Source organism: Apaloderma vittatum, unplaced genomic scaffold (assembly GCF_000703405.1).
Source record: "Apaloderma vittatum isolate BGI_N311 unplaced genomic scaffold, ASM70340v1 scaffold21914, whole genome shotgun sequence".
In the NCBI taxonomy this organism is placed as follows: Eukaryota; Metazoa; Chordata; class Aves; order Trogoniformes; family Trogonidae; genus Apaloderma; species Apaloderma vittatum.
The window spans coordinates 4,180-23,107 of record NW_009714631.1 but is presented as its reverse complement, the minus strand read 5'-3'; the positions used below and the strand labels follow the sequence as shown (position 1 = coordinate 23,107).

Here is an 18,928-nt window from a genome sequence, read left to right as displayed (position 1 = left end):
TGCAGAAATCTCTTCATTTGCAACAAACAGGGGATCGTACCAATAATGTATTTTGTTAAGTAAAACTAGCTCTGTGTATTTTTTTCTTACCAGTTGTCTTTATTGCAGTAGCTTCTCTGATTCTGCTGTAATGACCAGAGCTCTCACCTGCAGGAGGGAACAAATAGTAGTGAGTGCTCTTAAGTAACAACCTTTAAGAAAATAGAAAAAAACCCCCCTTTTTTCAGCTTGCTGTTCACACGATGCTGTAAGAATATGTTCTAAGATATTTATAGTAATTTGTTAGTTACCATTTATCTTTCCAAACACAGTTAGTCAAACTGATTGCTATGTAAGCCTGTCCTTGCCTACTGCTTCCCCTGAGACTGTCCGGACCAAAACCATCAAGAACTGCAAAGATCCAGTGTGGAATGAAACATTTTGCTTCAGGATCCAGAGCCAAGTAAAAGTAAGATGCAGAATGTATTTGTTTTTCTTTGGGGGCAGAGATGTCATTGTGTGTCTGATAGGGTACCATAAAAATAGGTATGTGTGAGGGACTACAAGGATATGGATTTGCAGCAGAAAAATTAAATTTGATTTTCTGATGTATCAAAGATAGCCAAGTTATTTCACAACTATTGGTATATTCTTCTATCACTTTCCACTTATTCTTTTTTCTTTTTAAAATTGCTACTTTTCAAGAGTAAAGGTGAGAATTCCAGAATAAATTGAACAGCATAAAATATTTGTATGAGCTAAGTAGTGGGAACATCACAGTGCTGTGCTTTTTCACTATGCTTTTGGAACAGCTTGCAATTAAAAAGGTCACAAAACAACAGTTAAAGAATGCAGGTGAAGACCAGCTGAGCTTTTACCATGATGATAAATGTTAGAGCTTAAGAAGATTTTTAAGTCCCACTATCCACTCCTTCCAGAGGACAGCATCAGCTCCAGAGTTCTAGAAGTCCACAAAGATCAATGACGGATCAAATAAGCCAAGCTTACTTCACATCTGAGGCAATCAAGCTCTGCTTTACAACTTGCACCCTCCATTTCCTAGTGGTGGTGGTAGGGCAGGACAAAACCTTCCTGCCAAGTGCCAAATCAGCTGGTGAGTCCCTTGGCTCTCCTGAGCATTGATAAACTCCTCCAAAAGAACATTTAGAATAGCTCAAGGTGTTGCTGCACCACAGGATCTCCAGCCAGCAGTCCCTCTCGTGTGTATCTGCAGAAGCTGGTAGAAGCTGCAGAAGATGGTACAAGTTCTCAGGCGTTTTTCCACAGAACTAGGTGGTACTGGTTCTGTTTGGTATGGCTTTCAGCTTTAACACATCTGCCCATCTGTGCCCTACACCCACTGCTTTCCCTGCTGACCTATAAAAATTCCAACTTCTTTCAAAATACCAGCAAGGCACAATTTCACTGAGCCCTGCAGGTTTATCAGGGAGGCAAAAGGTAAGGGATAAACATTGCAGCATGGGAACAAACACCCACTAATCTGCAACTCTGGCACCAGAGCACCTGCTCCTTGCAATGGTTTGTGGCTGGTAGGTCTTTCAAAACTGCAATACGACATGTAACAGCTGAAAAAAAATATCTCAGCCACAGGAATCTGCTTGAACTAGTCCTTCATGGAGTAGCGTTTGGGAAGACCTGATGTATACTTTGCAGTAAGTGTGTAGCAGGAGAGAAGACGTGGCATTGGCCCCAGTAATTTTCAGCATGTGTTGGTGGTCACTGTGGCTTCAGCGTGGGCTCCATGAAATGTGTCCTGGGGATTTGGGACAACTGAAGCAGCTCTGACATGTCGGTCACAGCTGCATCGCCGCTGTCTGGGCTCAACAGGCTCAGTTAAGGCTCTCACGGATTTCTCTGCATACGATGCAATTGCTCATTACTCTGTGAGCAGAGCCAGAGCCTGCTGGTCCGCTTGTTTTCTCCTTGCCTGCTTTCATTGAAGTATTAATTTTCCTAGGTTGTGGGAGCTCAGTAAAATCCTACAATACAATGTTGCTGTGGAAGGGGAAAGCCTTGTCTGGGTATGTCAGGCTGGTTCCCATTAGGAACAGGAGTGTTTACTGAAAGGCATCTGTTTTGATGAACATCTGACCGAGCACCGTTGGTGAGGAAGGGCTTCCTGGCCTGGTTGTGGGCAACTCTCCCAGTACATGCCCCTCCTGGCTCACTGGGTGTAACTGAGGGACTTAGATCAATCTGTCAGTCACTGAGAAAACAAGTCAGCCATTTTAACCACGATCTGTTGCAGTATCACATCCTGGAAAACTGATTTGCCTTTGGTGTAAGTCAGCCCTCTACAAACTTCCATCTGTTGTTTTTAAGCGTATCCCCTCCATCACCGTCCATAACTTCTCACGGGCTACTTACAGCTGGCTTGTAAACCAAGTGGCAGCAGCAGCTTTTCCCTGCCTCTTGTCGGTACGTTCCTCTTAGCAAGCGTGGTGGGCAGGAAACCACCCCTTACCCTGTCAGCCCCACACAGAATTGTTTTTGTCTCTGAAGCACGGTGTGATGCACTTATGTCTGTGGCCTTAAAGCTGAGCAGCTTTTTGTTCTTCTGATAGCAAACTGTAAGCTCAAGGTCACTACAGCTTGCCAGCTCTCACTTGCTGGCTTCCTAGAGAGGTGACGTCAAAATTGAATACTTGGATTCTGGATCATATTCCTTTCAATATATTTACATATTCAATCACTAATCATACTTAGTTATGGACCTTCCTGTGATTCGTTATGGGTTTTTAAGGCAACAAAGCTCTTTTTTGTGTTTGTGTGTGAGACCACAGGCCTATCCATGTGTCTTTAATAAACGTGGAACCTCTTAGTGGGGTTCAGTAAAATCTGATGGGTAAGATATCTGAGATAAGAGGTCCCTGTAATCTACATGAAAACGAGCTGCTGAATAAATGGAGAGAGGCATGAATTATTTCCCCACTGAGAAAACCGTTGTTAGCATTTGTTTTCTTAGCACCTCTGAGTCAGTGCATGTGCAGCCACCTACTAGTCATAGCAGGGGCTGTTCCCCCTCCTGTCTATCCACAGGGGCAGGTTACAGAGGAGGTGATTTGTGCAGTAGAAGGAAAGAAGAGGAGACTGAGAGATGTATGATGTAATACAATGGAAATAGGCTTTTGTTCTGCTACTTTCTGTGCATTTTGTCAGCAATTTAATAAAAACATCAGCTTCTGGAGATTGCATGGTATTTATTTCCATGGGATCTGTTAAATAATTTACAGGATACAATTATGCAGTCATGACGTAGTTATGTGGTGCTTCCTTAATCTATTTTAACCACTGCCTATTCTGAGGTTTTATTTTTTTCACCAACAGCAATAAAATGCCGACCACTAGTTGGTTTCCTACAATTCAGGGGAAAGTGGTGACCACAAATCAAGTTAGAGGTCAAATGTGTTTTTCAATATGTGAGCTATATATTAAATATTCTGTTAGTCTTTGTCATTTAAATTACTCTGCAGAGGAAAATGAGCAACAAACCCAGCTATGTTAGGTGTAGAATAACTTTCTTCAGCTCAGTGTAGATGTGAAGGTTGTGCATGCTCTCTCACTTCTCTCTGTCCTTTTTCTGTCCTACCTAATATCCTGAGTATGTCACCTAGTGCCTCTGTAAGGTCTCAAAATAGAGATGTTCCTAATCCTGTACCTCCATTCACAGAATATTCTTGAGCTGAAAGTCTATGATGAAAATGCAATCACTGAAGATGACCTTCTCTTCACTGTTCTCTTTGATGTTGCCAAAATCCAGCTTGGTGAAACTGTTCATTTGACTTTTCAGCTAAATCCAAAGGTGAGATATAAAACTGCCTTGGTCACAGAAAGGAGATATATTTTTGGTATTACCTCCTAAGTAACTTCTTGAAAAGTAATTTTAGGTGGGAGGATTTGTTTCCTATTGGTTTTCACATCACTTATCCTGTAAAATACCTTCCAAATGTTGTTCAGCAAAGCTAACAAGGTTTACCTGCCTACCTTGGACATAGTCCTGAAGGTTTTTACTAGCTCCTCAAACCTCTTAGCAGGCTTTTTCTGACACCAGAGTTCCCTCTTTTCCCCATCTTTCTTAACTCTGTCGCTCAAAGTGGTTTTGTTGGGGATAAAAGATGTCACCCCTATTGCACGAAGATTTTCTGTTAGAATTTCTTTTCCTGGGACCAACCCTTGTGAGTTTGGCCACACTCTGGCAAAGATGTTGGGAGTATTCACTTAAAAACTGATACCCTGCCCTTAATTCTTCTGTGTATACCTTAATATAACACAAAGATTCATGCCGAGGTGCTAAAACCCATTGATAGCCCATTACTAGAGCTATCTCATTACTTCAGTGTGCCTGTATAAATCATGACTCCAGCATGGGATCTGGATGTCTGATTCAGGTATTTTACAGGTTGGCCGTCTCACTGACTTTTCTTATAGGGTGTGTATTGGTATCCAGCGTTACGGTGATGCTGGCCGACAGTCTTAATTAACTGGTTTGGTGACCGGTAATGTATTGTCCATGTTGTAGGAGTCCTTTCAATCAGAAGAACTGAGAATGCCTTCTGCTATCCAAGAGTATCAGTCCTCTCCTAATGTTACCCTGAAAAAACCAAGACTTTAGACAATCTTACACCAACAGTTATTGCAGGCTTAGGATTGGGGAATGCCTATGTGACTATTTCACTCTGCCTCACCATTGAATGGACGAGTGTGGTCAGCCTGGGGAATTATGCTTAGTGAAGGAGGGAGAACTCTTTCCAAAATCACTCTAAGTTGATTGCTTTCACTCATCTTAGCATATGCTAGAGCAGGAGGGAAATTTTATTTTAAGAGCTATTTCAGGAGCCAGAATAATCATTGACAACTATGGCTAGAGAGAAAGAAAATGAAATTAAATGCTTATAAAAATTAATCTCTTACAGACACAAGAGATGCTGGAGGTTGAGTTTGCATCAGAGAGCATGTGAGTAGAACCCCTATGGGACCGAAGAACTGTGCTTTGCAAAAGCAAGCAGTGAAACACATGCTGGCAGTTAGTATAACATAGTTTAAAATGCTCAGCATCACAGCAACAACTGATGTTTATCAAGTTAGCTGCATATTGGCTAAAACGTTGTGTTCCTTATCTACCAAGAATCATCCTGGATAGTAATTTATCCCATTATTTGCTAGAATAGGGAGAAGGAGAAGAAGAACTGCAGTCACTATGCCTCTTACTAATATTGTTTACCATTATCATTAAAAAAAATGAGGAAGATGCATTTCAGAAGTCTCCCGAAATTAAAAATTAATGATATATTTGAGACTATGCTGGACTAGGCAACCTTTAAGGAAAGTACTATTCCTTTGTGTTCATTTAAGGATGTATTTAGGTCATCAGTTCTGATTGCATTATTCTTTTTTCTCTTTCAGTCCCATCCCTTCTGAAAAGCTTGTCACTAACGGTGTATTAGTGGTAATTTTAAACTATTTCTCTTCTGTGCTTATTTTCATGCTTATGATTGGAGTGGTGAAGCTAGCAGTTGCCCCAACACTTGGCTGCAGGCAGGGCTGATGTTGGGGGGAGATCAGGGGTCAGACACCAACAGTTGTTGGGGATACTCGGAGACCTGCCCACCAGCTGATAGCAATCCTCTTGACAAAGCCTGAAGTGCTCTTTCATTGATTTATTCCTTCTGGGACCTCTCTTGGGACCTCCTCATGGCCATCCTTCATCCCCATACGATGAGATGGAAGTTGCTTCCTCGACTGCCCCTAACTCATCTAGATGAGGTAGCTCTTGGCTGAACAGCTTCACCAAGGCAGGGTTGCAAGGACAGCCCTGTGATTTGGCCAGCCCATCAGTATACCCTCGAGGAGGCCTCAGCATACTCCCATTCCCTCTCCGGATATATTCCCTCCCTTCCCAGCCCCGTTCCTGTGGGTGGGCCACAGCGCCAAGGCTGTTTCTCTTTCATCTGAAACCTGGCACATCTTCAGAGGACCAAGGTCTTTCTCTTGTCAGCCTAACAAACACAGGGTGGACAGGTTTACAGACCCCAGGGACCCAAGCGACCAGAGACAGGTAACAGTGAAGTGACTCAGACAGGGCATGTTTTGTGTACTTAATTCTCTCATCCTTCATCCCTCCTGCAGTCTCGTGAAATTGCCTGCTTGCAAGTCCTGGTGGACAGCAGACAGATGAAGAAAGAACCTTCAGGTTAGACTTTGAATTAGAACAAAAAAATCTTGACTGAAAATTTCACATTTCTTTGTCATTTTCTAAGCTGATAATTTTCCTGCTTTGGTCGTGAAATTGGAGCAAGAGAACTGGATGGTTAGGAGTTTATACAGGATCACCGATCCAACAACTATAGTGTTTCTATGCTAACTAACTGTAAAAGCTGGACTTTGAAATGAGAGCGAATGATTAGAATGATGATTAATCTTATTAGTGCTTATTAGAAGTAAATATGTATTTCTGTCTCAATAATTTACATTATTCCCAATTTGCCTGTATGTCTGAGTTTTTAAAACACCTGCTTTATAAGTTTTTAGTTACCTTTATTATTTTTCTTTCTTTCTTCTTTTTTCTTTTCTTTTTGTCTTTTTTTTCTTCTTCCTATAGTGTTTCATGGTTGAATAAGTAGATTCTGAGAGCTTTTAAGCATTGTTAAATATTTTATATATAAAACTAGAAACTTCTGAATGACTGTTCAATGTTGTGTTTCTGAAATCACAGTCATAACTTCTCTGTATGCTTTTAATTTCTTTTCAATTTTTTTTTTTTTTTTTAGAAAAAGACTTCTTGTTTGCAGTGAAGGGATCCTATGAAGAGAGCCAGACCCTGTCACTGGGCTCTTCCTGGAGACTCGCAGAGGCCCTGGACTTCCATTACATTAAATACAGCCTCTCGGAGCTGTATATGGCTCTAGCAGAGAAGCAGCCTCGTTTCTGCTTGGTATGTGATTGTTAGCTTGAGTAAGCACAGTAAAGACATGGAAGAATTTTTTTTTCTCAGTTGAAAGCCATCTTTTCCTGGTCTTACAGAATCATAGAATCGTTAAGGTTAGAAAAGCCCTCTAAGATCATCAAGTCTAACCATCAGCCCAACACCACCATGACCACTAAACCACGTCCTGAAGTGCCACGTCTACACATTTTTTGAACACCTCCAGGGATGGTGACTCCACCACTGCCCTGGGCAGCCTGTTCCAATCTTCTGCTCTGCAAGAGCTCTGTACCCCCTAAGACACACAGATATTCGATGCTATCTTGGAAACTGCTGAGTAGTGGCCCCATTTGAAAGAAGTTAATTGGTGACAGTGCTTGCTGTTTTTGCAGTGTATACATTGAATATTCTTCTGCGTTGTAATTTGTTTTTCAGCGTACCTCAGGTGAAGAGAAAAAAGACTTCCATGCATCCCTCGCTATTCCTCTGGATTCACTTCCCTTCAAGGAGAAAGTAGCAGTGGCAAAGGTGATTGATACTGACTTTTTAGATTGAAAGTGAAGAGTTTAGAGTGAAGCTGTGAGGCAAAGATCGATGGAAGTGAGTTATTTAGATCAGTGTGAAATAGGGCTTTAGTTATATAGCTGGTAGTGCCCTTACATTCCTAACAGAGGATTATGGACTTATACATTTCCATCTGAACCAAGCAGAACTGAAAAACACAGCCAGACATTTGACAGAGGGATTTCTGTGAGCTGCTGGGGAACTAGTACAGATCAGAGCAAACAACAAGGCAAGACTGGCAGAGCTGGTGCTGGGATCTTACTATATGCTGCTCTTCATATCTTTAGTACAAAGCAATTTAAAGAAAACAAAGTGGATTTGAGGAGTTTTAAAATTTGGATATTTTCTCTGTTATGGCTTTATGGCTCTTAGAAAAAGTGTAGGACTTCAAAGTTGCTGAAGGGAAAGGACGTAAAATCATCTCCAGCTATTGCAGTGTGTTGTTTTTTTTCTAGGATGAAACAATCAATTTACAAGTGAAGTCAGATGACTGGTAAGAAACTCTGTCTTTGGGTTTTGTGGTTGTGCACAAAAATGTTGTCCAGCTTTTTTGCATTCTTACCTTTTTCTGTAACTAAAAGAGAAAGTATCTAGTCAATGATTATATTTACCTCATGTTAGTTACCCATGTCCTGAAGGTGAACGTTGTTAATTGTGCTGGTTGAAACTTCCTATTCTGCTTCTATGCAGGAGTTCAGTTTGGATGAGGAGAATAGTCTTTTCTGGCTGTAAAATCCATGATGCTACGAGTTTAGAAAAATATGTGTTTATACCTCACTTTCCTTACTCGTAAAGAATCCAGTGTATTTGTGTTTATAAAATCTGGAGGTCTTCAGGCAACAAAGCCTAAATATTCCTGTGTTTATAGTATGTGTATTTGGATTGCAGTGTTTATGTTGAGCACTTCTTGAAAACCAGCATAACAACAAACAATATTTCTGGTGGTTTTTTCCTGCAAAATTTTACAACTTTTTAACTTTCTCAGCTTCTTTCTCTGCCTTGTCTATATGATTTATGATGTGCTTTTGTGGGGCTGCAATAGCAGCTTTTCTAAGCCTAATAGTAGAGTTTGTGATTTTTAATCATGGGTCCAGACATTAATCGCAAGTGACTGTGCACATCCCTTTTAACCCTGGACTTTATTTGAGGTCAAGAAACTTGGACGTTCGCTTGGAGTTTGATCTGTGCATGGAGGAGAAAAATTTCCTGCAGAAACGAAGGAAGCTTGTGGCTTCTGCTCTGAAGAAAGCACTTCATTTAGAGCAAGACCTACAAGACCATGAGGTATGAGGAGCACCATTAGGGACTGGACCACGCAGTGTAACAGGAATGCTTGTAGCCATGTAAGATTTTTTGGGGGGGAGGGGAGAAATACTTCCACATTTCAGATTTTCCAACAAAACAATGTTTTCTCATTGTCAGGTAAACTCAAATCAAAATACTTTGTTTTGACCTGAAATGCTGGATTTGCATCAGGTCACTGCAGAGTATTTTCTTGATGTGATTGCCTGGAAATGTGTATGGGAAAAGTCATTTGCCTCCTCTTTTCTCAGTGGGTTTCTTGGAGGAATTTGTCTTCCTGTCACACAATTTAGATTTCTATATACTCTAGATACTTTATAGGAAATGTAATCTAGTCATTATACTCAACTGGCAAAAGTGGATGAGCTCTGCTTGTTCTCAGAATAGAGCTTTCGTGGGATGTGTTCTGCTAAGGAAAATGGAATCTAATGCTGAAATGCCTTGAAACATCAAGTTTTGAGCTGTTTTGTTAAGCCAGCATTTAACAATTTGGAACTAAAATAGATTGCTTTTGATCAAAAAATAAAAATTAGCTGATAAATAAATATTTTATTACTATTATTTCTGTGCAAATTACAAGATTTTCATCTTTTTCTCTTCTTCTTGGGGAAATTGTGAAATGTGTGACAGAAATGCCATGTGCTGGTAAACAAAGTTGTTGCTTACCACTGCTGCGTTGATGTTTGATCAGGTACCAGTTGTAGCCGTGATGACAACAGGAGGTGGGACCCGGGCACTGACATCTCTTTTAGGCAACCTCTTGGGTCTCCAGAAGCTGAATCTCTTAGATGCTGTTTCATACATCACTGGGTCATCTGGTTCAACATGGTAAGGAGATCACAAACAGACATCATTTCTCACCTTCCTAGTCAGCTGTGTGAGTGATTTATTCTCTTTGTTTTGGTAAACGATGGTGTACAACTTCAATCTCAAGCTTTTTTTATTGCTGCATTAGGAAGACGTTGTCTGAACCAGAGCCTGGCCTAGGCCCTGCTTACAGGGAAAAATATCTTCCTTGACCCTTTGTTTCATCTCGTGGATCTTTCCTAGGGAGTGACTCTGGTGCAAATCCCAGCCCTGTGCATAAACCTACATAGCACGGAGGTTGCAAGTCCTCAGGTTTCCCTAGTGATTTAGGGGGATGCTTTAAATAAAAAAAATAAAATCTTTTCAATCATGAACTGAGCCCAAAAGATGTTTTTAATAAACCCCAACAGGTTCATTTCATTTGGTCCTTAAACCCAAGTCTAAAAAGTGAAGGCCTCACGAGCATATGACAACATACTTCCTTTCTTTTCTGCAGGACCTTGTCACATTTGTATCAGAGCGCTGACTGGTCACACAAGGATCTGTCTAGACCTATTAGTGAAGTCCGCAGACATATGACCAAGTGCAAGTTAAGCTGCTTTTCCCTGGAGAGCTTCAAGTACTACGACAAGGAGCTAAAACTGCGGAAGCAAGAGGGATACCAGATCTCTAGCGTTGATTTGTGGGGGCTTCTGCTGGAGAAAGCATTAAGTGATGGGGTAGCCTGTCTGTGTTTTTCCTAACAGCCACTGAATACCGATGTGTGGAAAATCAAGCTCCAGGGACAGAAGCTAGCCTCAGAGCTTGCTAGCATTATCCAGGAGATGCCTTCTCTTGACTGACAAAGAGGATTTTTTCCCACATCTCTCTCAACACATAATTAGCAGTCCAAGGGGTGTTCTATAGAGCAGCAAACCTGTGTTTCCTCTCACCAGTGTGTCTATCTGAGCACGCAACAGCAGATTCCTGCTCTTAGTTTCTTTTTACTCTGTTTCTTCCTGTGAGAACTTAAATAATCTGCAAAAAGTGGATGTGTTTACTGGGAAGAACAGAAGGTCATTAACCACAAAGTGTCCTGCAGCTCACCTGTAATTAAATAAGCTTATGTGGATGTGTAAACATTTAGATTACTCCTTGGTTAAAAAAATATCTGGACACAAAGCAAGTGGAGAGAATAAGAAAATGAAGATGAAAACAAGTACTTATTTTGTAATCCTGCAGGCCCATATACCATGCCAAAATTGATTTTGCTCTTTCTCTGTTTCTGGTCAATTCACAGAAAAACAACCACAAACTCTCAGATGAGCGACAGGCGTTGGGTCAGGGTCAGAATCCTCTACCCATCTACATGATCCTCAACATGAAAGAAGACTACAGCCTCTCAGAGTTCAAAGGTGATGGCAAAACTGAGCTGAAACTGTATTTGGTTTGGTGTTCAAAGCATCTGTATTATCAGTTACTGCATGTCCTGCCACTCCTTGCACTGCTGAACAACAGCATTCATAAACAGTTCTTTTTCTTCCTTCCATTTCTAGGCTTTGTGCCAAGGCACTGGGAAGAACCCATCTTGTATGGGGCAGGAGGTATCTAGGGGAGGTGATAGAGGACAGCCAACGTACTTACAGGTCCAAGACTTAGTTCCACACGTTGGGGAACTTGGGTTGACCCCTTTTTAGTGTAAACTTCTCTTATCTCCTACCTGGAGAGGCTCACTGGGAAGTTCTGAGTGAACAAGATCAGGAAATGTTACAGAGTGAGTGGCTGAAACCAGTTGGATGAAAACGCCTTACCCTGAGGAAGGCTGGTGTGAAACCACCCTGCTGATAGGGTTTGTCCTGCAGCTTCTTCTGTGTCATTTCGGAGTCCTTCCTGCAGGGAGACAGTGGAAAGATTGAGATTTAAAAGTCCATTTTTTGCCTCTGCAGAATGGGTAGAGTTCACCCCCTATGAGGTCGGATTCTTAAAATACGGCGCCTTCATTCGTGCAGAGGATTTTGGCAGCGAGTTCTTCATGGGTCGCCTTATGAGGAAGCTCCCCGAGTCCCGGATCTGTTTTATGAAAGGTGATGTTGCTCAACTCTGAAAATCTGAGTTGTATAAAAATGTACTTTATTTTTAATACAGTACAGATCCTACATATTGCAACCCATGCCCTGCCACATGCAGTTCTGAAGCGAAGTGCAGAAAATAGTGTTCTTACCTCTGGCTGAATTCCTTAGATGCTGGAGGAGGGGTAAAAAATACTTAGAGGAAATTTTGAATAACACTATTCATTGTTGCTTTGGTTTTGAGCAATTACTCTTATGCCTGGACTTTCAGTGCTGCATAAGGAGGTTAGGTTTGTTTTGAACCAATCAGCAGCAGAGTTCCACATGGAGAACATTTGTCCTTTGAAATGGAAATCTTAAAACCAAAATTGTCTATGAATGGCATGATTTTATAACAAAAAGCAATGTTGTTACTGTGTTTGTTATAAATATGGCTTTTTGAGTAGTTCTATGAACTGTTACTGATATTTTTGCAAGTTTAATAGTACTTTAAATCCATTCTAATTTTGCTAGCATGAGTTTTATCACTCTTCTTTCAGTGAAGTGGGTAGCTCCCAGTAGTGCGTGAAAGACGGCTTTGCAGGTTTTATGCAATTGTTATTTCAATTTTGCGTAATGCTAGACCTCTCTACCACACCCCTTTGTACTCTGGGTCTCTGGTGTGAAGTTTTCTGCAGAAAGGTCCATCTGCTCTTAAACCCTGAACAGCAACTGCGTTACATGTAAATAAGCACCACACACAAGGGGACACCACAGATAGCCGTAAGAAGGGGTCTACTTATGAACTGCAAAATCCGTACCACCACCAACACTGTGTGTTACTCTTTATTTGGTGTGCACAAAAGTTGTGCACCTTGATGTACGATGTAGGAGTCGTCCAGTGTTGTATTGTTACAGTCATGAGAAAGTAGCTGGACATGAGGAACAGAAGATGATGCTTAGCCAGACAGACACTAAATCTCAGCACTTTAATGGTTATGCTAAGGGTTTTTAGTGGTGTCATAGGTTAAGGAAAGAGATTGCCAAGGGAAAAGACTCAGAAGATAGCACAGGATCCATAAGTATAAATAGATCTGAAAAAGGGATGACAAATTTGTGGAAAGTAGTCCCACTGGTGGCTCTGAAAGACATTAGTTCACACAGAACCACCAGCACTAGAGGTACGAAATCCAGAACCTGGAGGTACTGGAGAGTACACTGGAGAAGAGATCCCTTCATACTTTGCATTTTCTTTTATTCTTCCTTTAAGCAGTGTGTGCTGACCGCCAGAGGTAGGAGGCAGACTACAGAGCTAGGTGGGATTGCAGAGCCTTCTTCTGAGAACTTTGAGCCTCCGTTGCAGTTTCGCAGTGACATCAGTGTGGTGTCTTCATAGCCAAGGTGGCCAGGTAGCAAACACACCCAACGCATCCCCTTTGGGCCAAGCTCTGTGTTCTTGCCATCAGCACCCACACTGGGCTGGTGACCCCACAGCCATAGGTGTATCTTTAGGAAAGATGGAGTGCATAGTTAAAGCAATGTTGCCATCTAGTGATGCAACATGTAATACCCTCCTGGGTTGCAGTTAGAATCTACTGTTAGTTACACCGTAGTTGTTTAAAGATAAAAGTAAGGTGTTAATTGCAGAGTGGTAAGGCCTTGTATAAGAGAGATGGCTAAGCTGGACTGATTGGATGAGCTTATGGGCATATAAGACCCTCAGGTTTCCAGAAGAAAGGCTGGAGTGCATGAAAGTTTGACTGTTATTTTTGACTCCGTCAGCCTAGTAAATGATATTGTCTCTTCTCATAGTTCTTACTTCAGCAAATACCATGAAACTCTAGTGTAAAAGATTAGCAAAACATTGCTATGTAATTACAGCCAAGTTCTCGGGGGTTAACAGTGTTTGGAAGATAGTAAAATGCACGAACAGTGTGCGACTCCAGGGGCTTGGGGAGCCAGAAGAGTTGTGGAGTGAGAAGGCACCGAGTGAAGACAGGAGAGATGAAGGGAGTTGCCTTCTCATGGCAGGCCTGGACAGAACCTTCTCAAGCTGCAGGGAAATGAGGTTATTATGATGGAAACTGGTCAGTAATTATCTGCAAATGAACCCTGGTTGCCAGCTAAGTGTAGAGCCAGAGAAGCCCCCATCTGATTCCTTAATGATGCATTTTTCATGTTTCTCAAGTGAGTCCCATTCTCACAGGGACTTGCTGTGATGCAGAAGACCTTTGGCTTCTTGGCTCACTCCACAAGCAAGCCAGGTTTAAATGGGAATTCCATTTCTGTTACTAATTTATGGAATGCATAATTCTTGTATTGTTCAGTTCAAACTACGGCATCCCCTGTGATCTAGGGCTTTTGCAAAGCTTTCTCTGGTAGAGGTTTTCAAGGCAGAGCTCAGCACTGCCTTTCCTGGCAAAGTTCCTCTCAGTGCTCGCAAGACTGCTGTGGAGGAAGAAATAGTTTTGGACATCCAAGAGGCTTTTGGAGATTTCTGCACTGGAGACACATTTTTAGATGCTCTTTTAAGTGGGAGGGCAAATGACTTTGGGGATGAGTTCAAAAGAACTTGTAGCAAGGGAAATCTTGGCCAGTGAAGTTGTCTTGTCTTAGAGGGCTACTCTGCAGACCATCCCAAACTGTGTTCTAACCATTTGAATTTTGGTTGTTCAGGAGCAGCCTCTAAAGCTTTAGCTGTGTATATGGTTGTACATGACATACTTTGTAGACCAAACCCTTATTTTATAGGAAACCGTGTGGTTTTACTCTCTGATGACAGTTGCTCATAGGACAGAAAATGTTGGTTTGCAGCATATCGGCATTAAGTGACAATGAATTACAGTGGTTGAAAGCCTGGCACCATGTTGAAAACTATTTAGGTTCCTCTTTGAGAACAGAATATGAGCTGTCACTAAAGAGCTTCATGCAGTTTCTGATGAGAGTTTGAAAATCTTGAGGCTTTCTGATAGCCTCTGGAAAGCTGAAAAGTTTGAATTTTTTTTTTTAAAGGGATACTTTCTATAAAAATGTTTTTAAAGCAATTTCTCTGTTCTCTACCATTGCACAGGCCTATGGAGCAATGTCTTTTCCTACAACCTCTTGGATGTCTGCCGTTTGTCGGATCCTACGAAAGGATGCTCACTGAGGTGTACCCAACACAGGGCTGTTGATGTTGGTTGGTTACATTTCTATTTCTACTTTTTTCTGCTTTCTTATGAATCTTTAAATGAGTTTTACATTCAGATGTGTATAGTGTGAAATGTTTGAGAAGGCTGTTTAAGTCTTAAAACTGAGGCCAGTGCTGCACTGCCTTTTACTTTTTTTTTTCTTCCTGAGGAGTCGTGCTGCCAGCGATACCTAATTAGATTTTCCCTCTGAATTCATTCACTGCAACATTGTTCCATTGGTCTCCTTTGAATCAGGTTTATGTGAGGGATGATTTGCCAGAAATATAAAACTACTGAAGTTTTTTTAACAGACCGACTTTGCCAGGGAACTTTCAGTGAACCTACATGTTCTAGCAAACAGTGCTGTGTTCTCTCTCTGCCTTTTTGTATAGTGGTGTTGAATACTTAAATATATCAGTTATGTGGAACTCCATTTCAAATTTCTTTGGTCTTGTTGCAAACGTTTGTTCTCCTGAGAGGTGTTGGTTGTGCTTCCTGTGCTCAAATGTGATTACTGAGTTTGGCTTATGGGCTTTTCATTACTTTCTCCATCAAAGTGTTGCAGAACTCCTAGATCAATAAATGCTTGTAATAGAACGTCATTGGCTCTCTTTCCCAATCTCATGAGGTGCCATTTACCACAACCCTATCTCTCTGCTCTTTTCTAGGTGTCTAAGTCCCCTGACAGCTTTTTATTTTATTTTTTTTTTCAAAGCCAGTTTGGATTGATATTAAAACAAACCGGTCCAGATTCTCAGCTTCCGTTGACCTCCACATAGGGAATCCATGTGTGACTTCTGTCAAGCAGTAGACCACCTTTTCCAGCTTTAGAAAGTTTGTTGCCACTCTTTTATTTTTCATGGAATATCCATTACTGAAGATTGATTTTCTTCTTGTTCCTGCTTTGACATTACTTTGATTGTATGTTGCCGTACCTTATTAGGATCTTCTTTTCTCTATCTAGTAATAGTTGTCTTTTGGTAATTTAAGTATCTGAAATGGGTCAAAACCACAACTTGTTGATCTCCTTTACCCTTCAGAAGGAAATGAGCCTTCCCTACCAGCCAGGAGCCATGGGTTGGAGACTTACTTAGTCACCCCTGAATGTGGCATCATGGGCATCATTCGGCAGATCCTGACCGAGCGGGTGATGGTTTCAAAGTTCTACAACTTCCTGAAGGGGTTCCAGGTGCACAATGAATACCTTCAAAGCAAAAGCTTCTGTATATGGAAAGGTAAATGTCTCTGAATAGTAATTTTTGTTCTGCTTAGATGGTTGGTGTTTTCATCAGTGAAGGCAGAGCATAAATAGGCTTTATTCTTCACTTTGAAAACAAAAATTTCAAGGTAACTAGTTACATGGCATCCATTTAAATCAGCTCCAAGAAGTCCTTTGATTCCAGGGAAGGGCAGCTACTGCTAATTGGAGATGGAAGAAGAGTAGCATGAGAAGTAAGACCTTTTTACCTCAGACTGATCTGTCTTTCCTGTGTCAAGGCTGAGCTTCCATAGTGAAGCAGGGTCTTGGAAAGCACAAGTAATGGGGGAGACAAGAGGCATTTTTCCTCTCTTACTAGCCAAACAACAGATACATTACTTCTTTGGTGAATCACTCATCATAACAACAATTTCCTTTTATAGATACTGTACTAGAGAATTTCCCCAACCAGCTGACAGAAGCAGCAAAGTTCATGTGCCTGGCAGACACAGCAGGATACATCGACATCAGCTACCCACCGCTGATGAGACCGGAGAGGAAAGTGGATATTGTCATACACTTAAACTATTCTTCTGGATCACAGACATCGGTGCGATGACCACTCTATGTTTTCTTCGATAATGACTGATGTCTTTTAGCCCTTTGTAATTCCTAAGGAGTCAGAATAATTTATGTAGAATAAGCTAATTCTAGCGTACAGCTAGTGTTTTGTAGATGCATAGGTCTCTCAGCAGTGCTAGTATGCCATGGCAAATCCACTAAGAACAGAATTAGTATAACTTTTCTGAATATTTTATTTCAATTAATTCTCTGATAGTTAAATGCTATTTTTCTAGACCTCTGTGCTCAAAGGATCTCAACATGGCTATTGAGGCTACACTCTGTATGGAGTGTTTCTCTGAAACTAGTACCACCACTGATGAAGTAATTTCATTTGTTTTGTGATACCTCTTTAAAGGTTTCCACATGCAGTTGAATTAGAAGTCATTTGTAATTTATTTTTGTTCTAAATTGCAGAGACTTGTCCTTTGACCATATGTGCTGTTTCAAATACCAGCCTGGTCTATAATTCCTGTTACTAGATGTGGATAAGACAGAAGTTTTTGAAGACTAAAATTCAGGAGCAAAAATCTTATTTTCAAAAACTACTTGCACACCTGCAAGATTAAATTAACATTTCAGTCAAGGCAATGTTTGCTCCCAGATGCCTGCATCACTTTTCACAACCATCTTAAGGCATCTGAAACAGTTACAGGCTTTTAAATATTTCACGTCAAGTTAACAAAATGTTCATACTTTTGTGAATCTCTATTTAAAAAACATGTTTAAAATCTGATTTTCTCCAGTATGGGGCATGTTTCTGTGTCCTAAGCAGCTAGGCTACCCTTGTCTGCAGCCATGAACATCTTACTTATCTCGGAGAGAAAGGCTGCTGAGGAGGAGGAGGAGGTAGGACAACAATCAGGAGTACAAGTTGGAGGATGTGTATTGAATTGCCCTCCTGTTAATAACCAATGCTTAACATCTCATGTAAGAGACAAAGGCCAGAAGAAACAGTGACACTGAATGTTGCTCCCAGATCTTTGTGAAGGACCTTTGACGAATGTGTTGTTTAGGCATTAGGAAAAGTTGTGGGGCTGGCAGAGTTTCTAACCTTTTCTTTTTCTCTGTATGAACACAGCCTTTGGAAGAAGCCTCGAAGTACTTCCAAAAGCAGGGAATCCCATTTCCCAAAATCCACCTGAGTGATGAAGAAAAGAAAAATCTGAAGGAGTGCTACATCTTTGAAGACACAGAGACCCCAGAGGCGCCAACCGTGGTATTTTTCCCGCTGGTGAATGACACCTTCAGAAAATACAAAGAGCCTGGTAAGCTGTGGGACAGAGATGGTTCTCACACCACCTGGCCACCCTTCAGCTGTGTCAGGATGGGAGACATGGTCTAACGTGGTCCCCTCTCTTTCCTGCTGTGGCTCACATGGGAGAGAAATGTGGGTGTCTGAGTAGTGAGGAGCAACGTGTCCCATCTGGAAAGCAGCACGTGGGACCACATCTATATCCCATCGTGACTTCTCTTTGTTTGCCAGGTGTGGAGCGCAGCCCTGATGAGATGGCGCAGGGCAACGTGGATGTTTCCAGCAGTTTTTCCCCATATTGCTTAAACAGCTTTACCTACACAGAGGAAGAGTTCGACAAGCTGATAGAGCTGACCAGCTACAACATTCAGAACAACAGCCATCTGATCCTTCAGGCTTTGTATTCGGCCATAGAGCAGAAACGACAGCACAAAAAATAAACTCCGTCCTGAGTTTCAGAGAGATACACATATATATATTTTTTTCCCCATATATATATTTTTTTTCCCCTACAGAAGAATCAAGAGCTGTTTGTGAATGAGCACAGTGGACTTGGGAAAGTAAAAAGACTTGTCTCAGCCTGTGGTTCCTCTCTACCACGTGACGATCTTAGATAAACCGATCAAACAAAATAGTGATTAGTCTCGTGCTTAACTTAGGTTGGATTTCACTGCTGGTGAACATTTTTTTTTTTATGTACATGCATGTACATGCAGTAAACCAATGGTGAGGAAATACAGGGTTTATTGAGGAGTTTTTAAATGCATGATCGTAGGACAGCAATACAAATTCTTTCAAAATTTACTACAGCAAGAAAAGTTTTATGTGCAACAGAAAATTAGATAGTAAATGTGGACAGTTTACAAGAAAAAGAGAAAACTATGTTTTCCTTAAACATCAGCAAGAAATTTAGTTAGAAATAACAGCAAAATTAAACATAAAAGATACAGAAAATCTCAGATTTCACATGGAAAATACAAATTTTCTATACTTCTGAATTTATGAGTTTTATTACACCAGCAATGCTTAGGTTTGGAAAATCCCGTGGAAGTGACCATTTGT

At 41.1% G+C, this 18,928-nt stretch overlaps 1 protein-coding gene across 1 annotated transcript in view; it reads left to right on the top strand.

Moving 5' to 3' along the window:
- LOC104273500 (cytosolic phospholipase A2 epsilon-like) overlaps positions 1-18,306 on the top strand; it is a 32,936-nt gene extending 14,630 nt beyond the window's left edge. Inside the window, exons 3-20 of the mRNA XM_009868848.1 lie at positions 312-448; positions 3,671-3,802; positions 4,914-4,954; positions 5,404-5,446; positions 6,127-6,190; positions 6,768-6,941; positions 7,368-7,450; positions 7,942-7,979; positions 8,635-8,770; positions 9,480-9,616; positions 10,092-10,314; positions 10,875-10,989; positions 11,521-11,658; positions 14,693-14,800; positions 15,833-16,027; positions 16,434-16,600; positions 17,693-17,879; positions 18,098-18,306. Coding sequence (XP_009867150.1) covers positions 312-448; positions 3,671-3,802; positions 4,914-4,954; positions 5,404-5,446; positions 6,127-6,190; positions 6,768-6,941; positions 7,368-7,450; positions 7,942-7,979; positions 8,635-8,770; positions 9,480-9,616; positions 10,092-10,314; positions 10,875-10,989; positions 11,521-11,658; positions 14,693-14,800; positions 15,833-16,027; positions 16,434-16,600; positions 17,693-17,879; positions 18,098-18,306 — 2,327 coding nt within the window. The remainder of the gene's footprint in view (positions 1-311; positions 449-3,670; positions 3,803-4,913; positions 4,955-5,403; positions 5,447-6,126; positions 6,191-6,767; positions 6,942-7,367; positions 7,451-7,941; positions 7,980-8,634; positions 8,771-9,479; positions 9,617-10,091; positions 10,315-10,874; positions 10,990-11,520; positions 11,659-14,692; positions 14,801-15,832; positions 16,028-16,433; positions 16,601-17,692; positions 17,880-18,097) is intronic.
- The last annotated feature ends 622 nt before the right edge of the window (positions 18,307-18,928 follow it).